Source organism: Trichechus manatus, unplaced genomic scaffold (genome assembly GCF_000243295.1).
Source record: "Trichechus manatus latirostris isolate Lorelei unplaced genomic scaffold, TriManLat1.0 scaffold00382, whole genome shotgun sequence".
NCBI classification, from domain to species: Eukaryota; Metazoa; Chordata; class Mammalia; order Sirenia; family Trichechidae; genus Trichechus; species Trichechus manatus.
Window position 1 is genome coordinate 181,343 of NW_004444318.1, and position 12,854 is coordinate 194,196.

Genomic DNA, 12,854 nt, shown 5'->3' on the forward strand with positions numbered 1-12,854 from the left:
CCTCTGTCACCTCTGCCTCCCTCCCTCCCCCCGCGTTAAAGTAGGGGGCTGAGCCCGAGGTTCTCTCGCTGTTCCTGAATCCAGTGCTGTGATCCCGAGCGCCGTTTCTCCCTCTTTCAGTCACAGCTCACAGCCTCTGTCCTCCGGCCCACGCGGCGCATCGTGGCGGGCCGGGGCGCGGCAACGGAGAACTCCCCCAGGAATGAGAGTTGGGGAGGCGCTGCTGTGACTCCCAGGTCTGACGCCCACCTCTCCGGGACTCTGGTTCTTCTAAACATCCCGCTCCTCACAGCCCCGGAGTGGCTGCTATACGAAAATTTTTCATCTATGGGAAGGATGGCGGTGTCGAAGATGGGGGGAGGAGAAAGGAAGGACTCATCAGGCTCCCCCACCAGGCGAAGAGGAAGAAAAGGGCGGGATGTGGAAAGGAAGAAAGGTCGAGGGCAGAGCTGGGAGAGGAAAGGCGGGAAAAGGTGGCCTGGGAAGTGGGGAGAAAATGTTTCAACAAGAGCTTTTCCCTCTCAAGGGCAGTTTTTCGTCTCTCGTTCAACTCCGATGGCTTCTCACCTTATACTCCACTCACCCGCTCATCTCTGCGGCAAGGATCATGAAAGGAGCAGGTGGGGGTTTCTGGTTGCGTTCCCCGGGTCCTCCGGATGCTACAGCATAAAATGAGAACTTAGAATCCAAGTCCACTTTAGCTGACCTGATGTATACGAATCTTCAGTGACCACAGTGAGGGACCAGAGGAATTGTGCTCCAGGTGGTTTCCAATGGCTGATCTTTCAGAAGTAAATTACCACCAGGCTTTTCTTCAGAGGCGCCTTTGGGTGGACTCAAGCCTCTAACCTTTGGGTTAGTAGCCAAACATGTTAACTGCACCACCCACGGAATCCTCGCATCTTGATTAACTCTGGAAGTTTCTCCACTGGCAGGTGGAAAAGAGATACCATCATCTGTCCCTGGGCAGAATAACCTGAAATCACAGGTCACATGGAGGTGAAACTCTGTGACCCTGCACTGGTCGTATAAAGTCCACTTCCAAACCTTATCCACGACCCTGAAAGCCAGACCAGGGATACACTGGATTCTTTCCCAGACCCCAGCCTCAGACGTTCTACATTTACTCTTCTCCTAACTCACTGGTTTCAAATTGCAGGTCAGAACCTATTTAGGCTGATATTAAAAAAAATTTAGACAGTGAGGGTAACTATAGTTTCATAAAACTTTTCTTTCAGTTAAATATATGTCGTATATTTACATACTATTGTGTACTGATCACTGATTTTATACATATACATATATAGTGATTATATACATATGAAATATATAATTATATAATTTTATAGTGATATATATATATGTATATATATATACCAAAACAAAACTGATTCTGACTCATAGCAACCCTACAAGAGGGAGGAGAACTGCCCCACAAGGTTTCCAAGGGGCAGTTGGTAGATTTGAACTGCCAACCTTTTGGTTAACAGCCATAGCTCACTGTAGCTCTTAACCACTGCACCACCAGGGCTCCATATATAATCTCTAAGGAAATTCTCCCTCATATATATATATATAAAATTTTTATTACTGTGGATAACAAAAAAAGTCTGAAAAACGCTGTTCTAAACTTGCCAAATTCTTCTCCTTGAACTGAACTCCCTGATGTTCCTGTCCCCAAAGTAACCTGAAGTCTTCTGCCTCTGAGCCCTGCTCCCTCTCTTAGACTCATCTCTAAGTAAATTCTCCCTCAGGAGGCCCCAGGCCAAAGAGTGACTTTCCTTTAGGAAATGGTAGATGATGGAAAGGGGTTTTGCTCTTTCTTTCTGAAAATAGCTGCTGGTTGAAAGCACCAGACGAAGATCAACACGTCATTTTTCAATTACAGTGAATCCTCTATTTTAATAACCATTGGCAGAAGAATTGATTGTTGAATATCTTCCCACAAAAGAAACTTCAGGTCCAGATTGCTACACCAACAAGTTCTTTCAAACCCTTAAGGAAAAAAAAATTCCAGTCTTAAAGAAATTCTTTCAGAATATAAAAAGACAATATATTCCCTACTCATTTTATGAGGCTAGTATAATCTTTATACTAAAACTTGAGACTCTACAAGAAAGAAAAATGTAAGTCGATATCTCTCATGAATACAGATATAAAAATGCCAAACCAGCAGTTCCCATGTGCTTTCACATGGGAAAAATAAATCTCACACTCCAGTCAAAGGAGACGTCATCAACATCCGGACAAGCTGAGGATTATATAGTAGCACTTTTGATTAACCGAAAAGTTGGTGGTTTGAAACCACCCAGCAGCTTCCCAGGAGAAAAGACCTGGTGATCTTCTCCAGTAAAGATTAAAAACAAAAAACAAAAAACAAAACTGTCGCCAAGTCAAGTAGATTTGATTCCAACTCATACAGAGTAGAACTGCCCAAAGAGGGTTCCAAGGAGTGGCTGGTGGGTTGGAACTGCCAACCTTTTGTTTAGCAGCCTGAGCTTTTAACCACTGCGCCACTAGGGCTCCCCCATAAAGATTACAGCCTGAAGAAACCTATGGGGCAGTTCTAGTCTGTTATATGGGGTCACTATGAGTCAGAATCGACTTGAGGACACCTAACAACAACAACAAAAGATAAACACACACACAGAACTTCCCTATGGGTCTTTTTTTTTTTTTTAAATCGTAGAGTGGTAGGTTGTGGAAAAACAGCCTATTGGAACCTCTGTGTTCTGCACTGTGTCTACAGTAGGTTGGGAATATGCTGTATCTCAGCCTTATTTCTCACGAAGAATCACTCAGCCTGAATCCGATAAAATTATAATTTGGTCAGTTTAGGAAAACTAATTCTAATGTGATAGAATTATAATAGCTCTTCTTCTACTCCAGTGGTTCTCAAAATGTGGTCCCTGGACCAGCAGTTTCAGCATAACCCAGGAACTCGTTAGAAATGCAACTTCTCAGGTCCTGACCTAGACTTACTGAATCAGAAACTCTGAAGGAAGGGGGCCCAGGAATTTGCATTTTAACAAACACTTCAGGTGATTCTGATGCACTCAAGTTTGAGAATCATAGCTCTGGTTCAACTGCTAGCACATCACAGATGAAACCCCGCCTATATTCCGTGGATCCATACTACCAGTTACTGCTGGCAAAAGCCTTTAGATAAAAAAACAACAAAATAAAACCCCATCATTTTCTTATTTTCTAATGGATCTTGAGTTTCAGTAAAATAATTCTTTAGCAACAAAGTTCTGAGCTAGCTAGGGAAAGATCGTAGAGGCACCCAGGCTCCCACTGAAGCCCAAACAGGCTCATCTTACTTGTCTTTTTGTTTTGTGGGTTTATTCTTAGGCTCAGCAAGGAATCACCCCCCCTTAAGTCTGCGTTCCCTGCTTGATTCAGTCATCCAATAGACTGTTTACTAAAGAGTCCAGTAAAGTCATCTTATACTATGTATGTATGAAAAAAAGGGAAATGCCAATTATTGTCTTCTGGTTTGACAGAAAATTCACAAGTAATTTTACCTTTCTGAAGTTGGAGATATTAACTCAAACATTATCATCAGAGTACTAAGTTATTAAGAAAGATCAAAATTAAGAAAAGTTCAGAACTGCAGAGATTTTACAAGTTAAAAAACAAAAACAAAAAAACAAACCCATTGCTGTCGAGTGTATTCCGACTCATAGCGACCCTATAGGACAGAGTAGAACTGCCCCATAGGGTTTCCAAGGAGTGGCTGGTGGATTCAAACGTCTGACCTATTAGTTAGCAGCCAAGCTCTTAACCGGTTATTTTATCAGGTCTTGTTCAAAATCTTTGAAGTCTGGGGGTTTGACAAAATACCTTTGTTAGAAATATCATTTACAAAGACAATTTTATGTTGAAAATATGTTTATGGTTCTCCACAACTTCAGGGGCAGGGGAGAGGGGAACATTTTTTTCCCCTTCTTATATTGCTGAGTATTTTTTCCTCAGCGGTTCAAAGCTAAGAACTGAAATGCCACTGTTAGCATTACACTAAAAAAGGCAAGCCAGGAACATGGAAGGATTTCAGTTCGGAAGACATTTCTCCAAAACCATACAGAACAACAAAGAGAATGGGAAATAAAAGGAAAACACACACACACACACACACACACACACACACAAGAACTTTATTTTCGGTAAAACTAGACAGTACAAACGACAGTTATACCCCAAATTATGCATCATTTCTGCTTAAAGCAACTCAGGCTAGCAGAGCTGGGCACAGGGAGCCACAATGTTGCCATTGGGTTACATGAGAATGTGGAGGGACTTAGTGGCAAGAGATTTCAGAAATGGCCTGCGAACAATCTAAGAGAAGGCGCCAGCCTGGGTTGAAACTGCTGTAGGTTCCTCTGAGCTACAGTGAAGCACGGATGCTGGGGAAGGCAGAAAAAGACAGTGCAAACGTGCAGTGGCGTCACTAGGGGACTGTGCCAGGGGCGTGGACCACTTCGGGTGACACTGTCAGAGGGGGAGACACCAAAATGACTGTTTATACAAATTTTGTGCAGTGTTTCGGCAGAAATTTATTATTTTTCATAAAAATATCCTTCTAGTTAGTTATAACATGGAGCCGTGGTCGGGTAGTGGTTAAGAGTTCGGCTAATAACCAAAAAGTCAGCAGTTCGAATCCACTAGCCGTTCCTTGGAAACGCTATGGGGCAATTCTACTCTGTTCTATAGGGTAGCTATAAGTCGGAATTGATTCCATCGCAACAGGTTATTTATGGTTAGTAAGAACAAAAACATTTTTTGGAAGTCCAGCTTCGATGTGTCAATATACCTACAAGGCTAAAACGCTATGCTAATTTACTGTTTGAACCTGCTAATACCCTCAGGTCAGAGCTGTCAGCATTACTCAATTACAATGACGCCTCAAATCACGTGGTTTCTTCTGCCTGCGCTGCAAGCACGCACTGCTGTTTTCAGTTGCTGCCAGCCGGTGTTCTTATAGTCGCTGATTTTGTCAAATTTTCTGATGTTTTAGCTATAATATTGTGGTAATTAGTATTTGTGAACCTATATCAATAACATGTTTGAGAATGAAGTATTAATTAAAGGAAAAGAAGGAATGATATAGGGGAATTACGATTTACGAGTAGCATTAGTACAAAAGACATTAAGTATTCTGTATGGTCTGGTACGGGGGTGTGTGATGCCATGAGTTAGTGCATGGGGTGACACCAACCCCAGTGACGCCACTGCAGACATTGTCCTGGGGATTGCAAGGTGGCAAATCTTGGAAGACAACACCACCTCCTAAAAGTGAGAGATCTTTCTGGAATGCAGAGGAATTCTAACAAGGGGGAAGAAGCCCTGGTGAAACAGGTTAGGTTCTGAAAGTCAGAGGAGCCATGAATATAGTGTATTTTATGGTAAAGTTCACTGCAGTAGCAATCAAGGATGGGTCCTTGAATTGTAAAACCTGGAAGGTTACTATGGCCCACTCCCACCCCCATTTAACAGAAATCTTCCACCAAGATATGGTCCAGGAATGCTCAGTTTACTCAGAATAAGTAGAAAAAGCAAGGTTCCATGTAAATATGTCATAAGGAAATAATGTGAAAAAAAGCAGCAAAACTTTTTTTCATCTAAAAGCAATGTAACATCTTCAGCTATGAAGGCCACAGAGCAAAATGAAAGAATTCAAGGGCAGTTAGGAGCCCAGGAGGTCTAAGGGCACTGAACGAGGAACTAACTGGCAAGGGGCCCATCTGGCAAGGGACTTCGGTGCCAAAGTGGGAGAAATGAGCAAACAAGAAGGTGTTAGGTCCAGGGATTGAAGAAACAGCCCAGGAATAGGCAGGGCACCAAATCTGAAAGTGACTAAGCAGGAGTCCCTGGGTGGTGCTAACGGTTAACTTGCTAGGCTCCTAACAGAAAGGCTGGAGGTTTGAGTCCATCCAGAGGTGGCTTGGAAGAAAGCCCCGATGATCTACTTCCGGAAAATCAGATAGTGAAAATCCAGTGGGGGCACAATTCAACTCTGACACACATGGGGTCACCATGAGTCACAGTTGACTCAATGGTAACTGGCTTTAAACAACAAGTGAGAAAAATGATTGAGATGAAATAACTGAACAATTAAAATTAAGTGACCCAGAGACAGAGACTTTCGAACTCATGAATAGGCCTGGTTTACCCACTAGTCACAAGAAGATCAGTGGTGTCATTGTTAAAATGCCAAGGATTCCTAGAACAGTTTGCCAGGAACTCTGACCAACAATGAAAGAGGTACACTTGTGACTCTGCTGGAATTGGTACTAATTGGAATAGAAGAAAACGAAATAAGGCATAGCTGAGGGGAGAGTGAGAAGTGAGGGTCATGAATCAGGGTCTGATGGAACACAATCAAGGATTAAACTGCTGTCCGGTCCTGGCAGATTTGAGATCCCAAGGGAAATAATCTGAGAGGGCTGCCGTGGCACACAGCCATGTGCGATGGATCTGGCCACCCATTTCAAGAGGTTCCTTCGATACTGGATACAGGCGGACACTAGAAATCAAATCTGACCTCTGGTGAAGAGAAATAGCATATCACAGGTGAGAATATTTGATCTCACCCCTATTGGCCAGGTCAGAGCTGAGACCCAATTGAGGATGGGATAAAATACAAGGAATGGATAAAGAAATTGGGCAAAGGCATAAAGGCCATTTTGCAGACTGGTCACACACATTGGAGATTAGGTAAGGATGCTGCAGCCCATTTGTGGTTGCTCTTCCTTCTGAGTAATTATGCCTCAGTTTACACAGGTAGACTCAAGAAGATGGAATGTATGCAAGTCCAGTGTAGATTACTACAATTTTACTACAACTAAAACAAAAAAGCATATATATTTATTATCAGTGTGTGCATCTCTTCTCAAGGGTCTAGTATTCCAACTATAATGGACCCCTATCGTTCCATTTCAGTAGTGGAACATTTCAGGCCAGCTTACAGAAAAGCAAGTCATGTGACAACAGAATTGTAAAAGCACTGCTCAGAAATGCAGAACATGTTTTATTTGCATTTACAAAGAAATTACACCTTAGACTGAACTATTTAATAAATCTTTGTAGCCACAAATGGACGACAGCGTTTGATTCTTACCTTAGTGAATATTTCCTTTTGCCCTTAAATTTCAGACTATGGTATGGATTGTGATTATCTACCACCACCTAGTGGAAATTCATTTATTTCTTTTTATGTCTTTTTTTTTTTCAAATCGTTTTTAAAATTCCACAGTAAATTCTTGTTGTTGTTAATTGCCATTGAGTGGATTCTGACTCATAGCGACCCCATGTGTGTAGAGTAGAACTGCTCCATAAGGTTTCCAAGGCTTTGTCCTTTTGGAAGCAGATCACTAGGGTTGTCTTTCGAGGTGCCTCTAAGTGAGTTCAAACCTCCAACTTCTCAGCTCATAGTTGAGCACTTAACTGTTTACGATACCCACGGTCTCCTCCACAGTAAATACTTGAATTAATTCTTGTTATAAAAGGTTCAAACCATAGAAAAGGGCATAGAGTAAAAGACCTCCCTTTGTCACTCCCTCTCTCCCCATTCCACTCTGCTTCCCAAAGGTAGCTGCAGTGTGGTACGTATCCTGCTAAGACATTTTCTATGCCTTTACACGTACAGGTAAATAGCAGGAAATATTCTGAGACATCAATTGATGACTGTTTTCCTCACATGTCTTTCTATTATAGAGTCAGATAAAGCATTTTCCCTTCATGCCTTGGGAGAGCCACACCGAAACAGCAATGACCAAAAGATTAAGTTTGGAATTTAAATTTTTACTTTGTAAAGGCTGCTCCCTGGTCTGCTGTGAGTGGGAAAGAATGGCCCTTCATGGCTTTTGAGAAAAACTCCAGGAAAGAAATGCATAATGCTGGTAGTAAGAAGTCCAACCAGTGTGCACTGAAGTGGTAAGGTCCAAGGAATACAAGAAGGCATTGATATTGTCTGCTGCAACAAGTCCATTTTCAATTGGAAAACCCTTAGATGATTCCTTAGAGACCTGTGGGCTCTAAGATTCATGATACCTGTCATCAGAATTGAAGGGTTTTCTATAGTCATTTTCTTCAATTGTATCAAGCCCAAGTAAAGTCATGTCACAGCCTTCCCCAAAAGCTAAGGTGAGTGAGTGCAAAATTGGGATCATGAGATCTTGGCGGTCCTGCAACTCAATAGATAAACTAGCTTCAACGTGAACAGTGAGCAATAGCAGAACTGCGAACTCATGTCACACCAGAGTCAGGTGAGCTCCAAGAAGGAAATTTTCATAAAGCAAATAACTCCACCCAAAAATAATGGAGCAAGCAAATAGGCTGAAGTGGTGCTGAGATTCTGCCATTATGTGGATGGGGATGTTAAGACAGGAGACATTTCAACTATATTATAAATTACACTTACTTTTATATTTAAAGGTTATTTTTCCCATGGATGTTAGTTTTATTAGAATCCATGTTGTGCATCTTTTATTCTGCATATAAGTATTTTTGGTCAATATAGTGGATTGGCAGTGAATATTCATTTTACCTTCCTTGTGGTATGCCTTCCTGTACTTTAGTGGAAGGAATGTTAAAGGCTAAATTTCCCAGATTTATTTGCAACCAGAGTTACAGACACAGTTTTGGTTTGCTCAAACTTTATGCTTGTGGTCTTCCTGAAAATATTTTGAAAAACTATGTATACTATCATACATTTTAAAAATTAAACCTTTTTTGAGATAATTTTAGATTAACATGCAATTGTAAAAAAATAACACAGACAGATCCCATGTACCCTTTACTCAGTTTCCCCCAATGGTAACATCTTAAAAACCTACAGTACAACATCACAACCAGGATATTGACAGTGATACAATCAAAATACATATATTTCTGTCACCTTGATATGTGGTCTATTTTGGCATATATTGGCACTTGAAAAGAAGGTATATTGTGCTGTTGTTGGGTGGAGTGTTCTATAAATAAGATTGGATCCTGTTGGTTGATGATTTTGTTGAATCTTCTATATCCTTGGTAGATTGGCTCTTTTATCATTATATAACATTCCTCTTTGTCTCTGGTAATTATCTTTGTTTTAAAGTCTACTTTATTTGATGATGATAGCCACTCCCTCTTTCTCTTGATTGATGTTTGCATGATATGTTTTTTTTTTATCCTTTTACTTTCAAGCTGCCAAATTATTATATTTGAAGTGAGTTTCTTGTAGACAGCATATAGTTTGCCAAGTTTCTTCTGTCTTCATATTCACTGAATCTTTTCTCTGTACCCTCTATTCTGTTGTTGAACCCATCCACTGAGCTTTTGTTTTAGTTATTAAATTTTTCAGTTTCAAAATTTCCATTTGTTTTTTCTTTATATCTGCTGCTTCTTTGCTGAGACTTTCTATTTTTCTCATTTGTTTTAAGGTGTTTGTAACTGCTTGTTGAAGCATTTTTATGATCATCAAACCAAACCCATTGCCATTGAGTCAATTCCGACTCATAGTGACCCTATAGGACAGAGTAGAATTGCCCCATAGGGTTTCCAAGGTTATAATTTTATGGAAGCAGGCTGTCACATCTGTGTCCTGCAGAGTAGCCAGTGGGTTCAAACTGGTGACCTTTTGGTTAGCAGACAAGCACTTAACCACTGCTCCACCAAGGCTCCTTATTTTTATGATAGCAACTTTAAAATCTTTGTCAGATAATTCTAGCGTTTCTGTCATTTTGGTCTTGCCATCTATTCATTGTATTTTTTTTATTCAGTTTGAGATCACCCTGGTTCTTGGTATAATGAGTGATTTTCAGATGAAATGGAAATTTTGGGTATTATGTTATGAGACTCTGAGTTTATCTAAACCTTCTGTTTTAGCTGGTTTGTTTTGATACCACTTCAACAGGGGTGGGAGAGATGTACCTCATTAATGCCAGACAGGGGTGGAAGTTCAGGTTCCCCTCTCAGCCTCCATTATACTTGTAGGGGGGCTCCTCATTACTGCTGCGTTGGGATGGAAATATGTCTCCCCACTAGGTGTCCACCAACACCTCCCTGCCTGATTGGGGTAGGAGTGTCTTATTACTACTCCCCATGTGACGTTTACTGAACCCACAGGGGGAAGGGGGGTAGCCTGGTTACCTCTGATCAGTGAGTGATAAAAACCCCTTATTTTACACTAAGCATTCTCTGACACCACCCCAGAGGGGAAGGAGAGAGGTGCTTTATTACTGCTGGGTGGGTGGAAGTCTGAGTCTTCACCGAAAACTGACTGCAGGAGGCAAGGCGAGAAGACTCATTACCACTTAGAGGGGATGAATATCCTAGCTCCCTACTCAGCTTACCAGACACCATCCTGATGGGTAGGCACCTTGTTACAATTTCTCAAGAATGGAAGTCTAGGCTCCTCATTCAGCCTTTGTTGGCATGGGTGGTAGTACAGCCAGGTTTTTTCAGTGCAGTTTTGCTGGCGTAGAACAGTTATTGTGTAAGTTTTCTGTTCTTGCTAGGCTGTCCCTTTCCAGGTTCTTTGGCTAGAGAGAGAGAGCAGGTCTTTGCTGGGGCTTTCTTTGTCTGTGCCTGTTGACATTTCAGGTTCCTGGCTTCTTCAGCAATAAGTCTGGGATATATGAGGCAAAAAGAAAACTCAGGGAACTCACCACCATGACTTGCTTTGGGTACTGAGGTCCCTAGCTGGTCTGCTTTCTTTCTTTTCAGAGTCTTCCTCAGTTTGCTTTAAATATAATTTCCAGAGCTTTTAGTTGTATGTAGCAGGGGGAATAGGGAAAAGTACATCTACTATATCTTCCTGGAAGCAGAAGTCTTTTCCTCACACATTTTTTTAAGTTGAAAACTAAATTGTTATCCTAAATTAAAAAATATGCAACTTTATGGTAATACTGCATTTTAAAAATAAAACTTACATTATTTAAAAAAATGAATTCAAGATTTTATACATGGCATCATCTGTTTCATAAATATAGACTTCAGGCATTTTACATGGTTTCTCTTTTTCTTAATTTTACAGTTAACTTGCCTAACAAGATTTTATTCTGAATTTATACTTACAATTGTTTTTTGCTTATCACTATATCATACATATCTGCAACAACAATGTGAAGGTAAGTTTAAATTTCCTGTGACCATATAAGTTCTAAGAGTTAAAATGTTTTCTTTTGTTTGATTTATTATTGCAATTAGGGGTAGTATACAATAGATCAAAAGAGTATAAATTTATTACAAATTTTGATAAATAATTATTAACCATAAAGTAAAATTATATTGGCAATAATTCTCTTGTTGAGCTAGACGGGGCCTTTTTTTTTTTCCCAATTAGTTTGATATATCTGTGAATGAATAGTACTTATTTCCAGAATGAGATAGAGTTTATTATCAACTTTGAGTTTTCCTTTTATATATGTAAGCACTTGGAAACTATGCACATAAATAAATTGATGGGAATAGATGGAGTTTTGTTACAGCAATTCTGTTCAATTATTTGAATTTCTGCATAATTTTACTTCTTAAGTCACATAATGAACTATCATCAAAAATTATTTAAAGGATGTAACAGCTGAAAATTTGATCATGTTCTCTATTTTGCTAGATGCAAAAAACTGGTATCCACTTGACTTACAAAAAAGATTTGTTCCCCCATCATTAGATTCATTCATTATTTCAATTTCTGGAAAACAAACCTAAATGTAAACATATGTACTTAATATAATTGAATTATCATAAGAGTTTTTTTTTAAACTATTGGCTGTTGTGAGACAATATTGCAAGTCATTTGACTTACTCTACTTGCATTCTTCGTAAAAATTTTAACATTTTATCTTTTTGAAAACCTTCTAATATCAGTAGTGATCATGTTGCTCTACAGTGCCAATCTAAACTATTTTATGACTTTAGATTAATATTAAATTGAGTCAGGTAATAAATTACTTTCGATTACCTACAAAATTGCTAAAGAAATACTAATAATTCATAGAAGCAAATAGAAAAAGAACTGGGTCACCAAATATAGCTCTTTATTGTATAAACTTTTGTCCATATTTACTTTTTGCAAAACTCAAATTAAGGTGGTAAATTCAATGTGGTATATACGTTAGCTTATTGTATTGATAAGATTAATTACATTTTAAAGCTAAAGTTGAAAGCTTTAAATAATAATCATATAACTATATGTATACTTCTGTATGTTGAAATCACACACAAAACGGCGTATTAAAATGAATAAACCAAAAAGGAGAGGACTTACAGTTTGAATTTAGTCTTGGAACATTCATTCTACTCTTAAAACAGGCAATGAAAAGTTTTTTCTCCCTTTAGTGTAATCTTCCCAGCTAGCAGAGATTTCTTATCTCATCAAAATATTCTCACTCAATAGCTTGATAACTTTTAGTGCTTTTGTGCTGATATTGTCATGTTCTTTAATCATTTTTAAAACAAATGTCAAAAGCTTCTTGCTTCTGAGATACCTAATCTTCTTATAACTATGTTACCTTCTGTTATGTATATTTTAAGATGTGTATTGTCACTCTGGTTATTGAGGCAGCAAAAGCTACAACCATTGCTTACTCTCAGGTATCTGTGCACCTGTCTTAATCAAGTGAGCGGTTTCCTGCAAAAATTCTTTTTTGTTGTTGCCTTCCTCAAGCCCAGATCCTGAATTCAGAAACTACAACTGTCAAGTTATCTTTTGCACTCACAAAGCTTTGGTTTTCCCCAGTTGGCCACTAGGTAGCACCAAAGGTTTAATCTTTTACCTTATAAAATGAAGGATGTTAGAAGTAATTAGGTGTATTTGGCATAAAAAAAGTACAGATACACACATATAAAGATATATAGATACATAGATA

The 12,854-nt window shown here is 39.4% G+C and overlaps 1 protein-coding gene across 1 annotated transcript in view; it reads right to left on the minus strand.

The window, feature by feature from the left end:
* Positions 1 to 1,645: 1,645 nt before the first annotated feature.
* PSMB9 (proteasome 20S subunit beta 9) overlaps positions 1,646 to 12,854 on the minus strand; it is a 28,238-nt gene continuing 17,029 nt past the window's right edge. Inside the window, exon 6 of the mRNA XM_023725722.1 lies at positions 1,646 to 1,995. Within this exon, the coding sequence (XP_023581490.1) occupies positions 1,883 to 1,995 (113 nt within the window). The 3' untranslated portion in view covers positions 1,646 to 1,882. The remainder of the gene's footprint in view (positions 1,996 to 12,854) is intronic.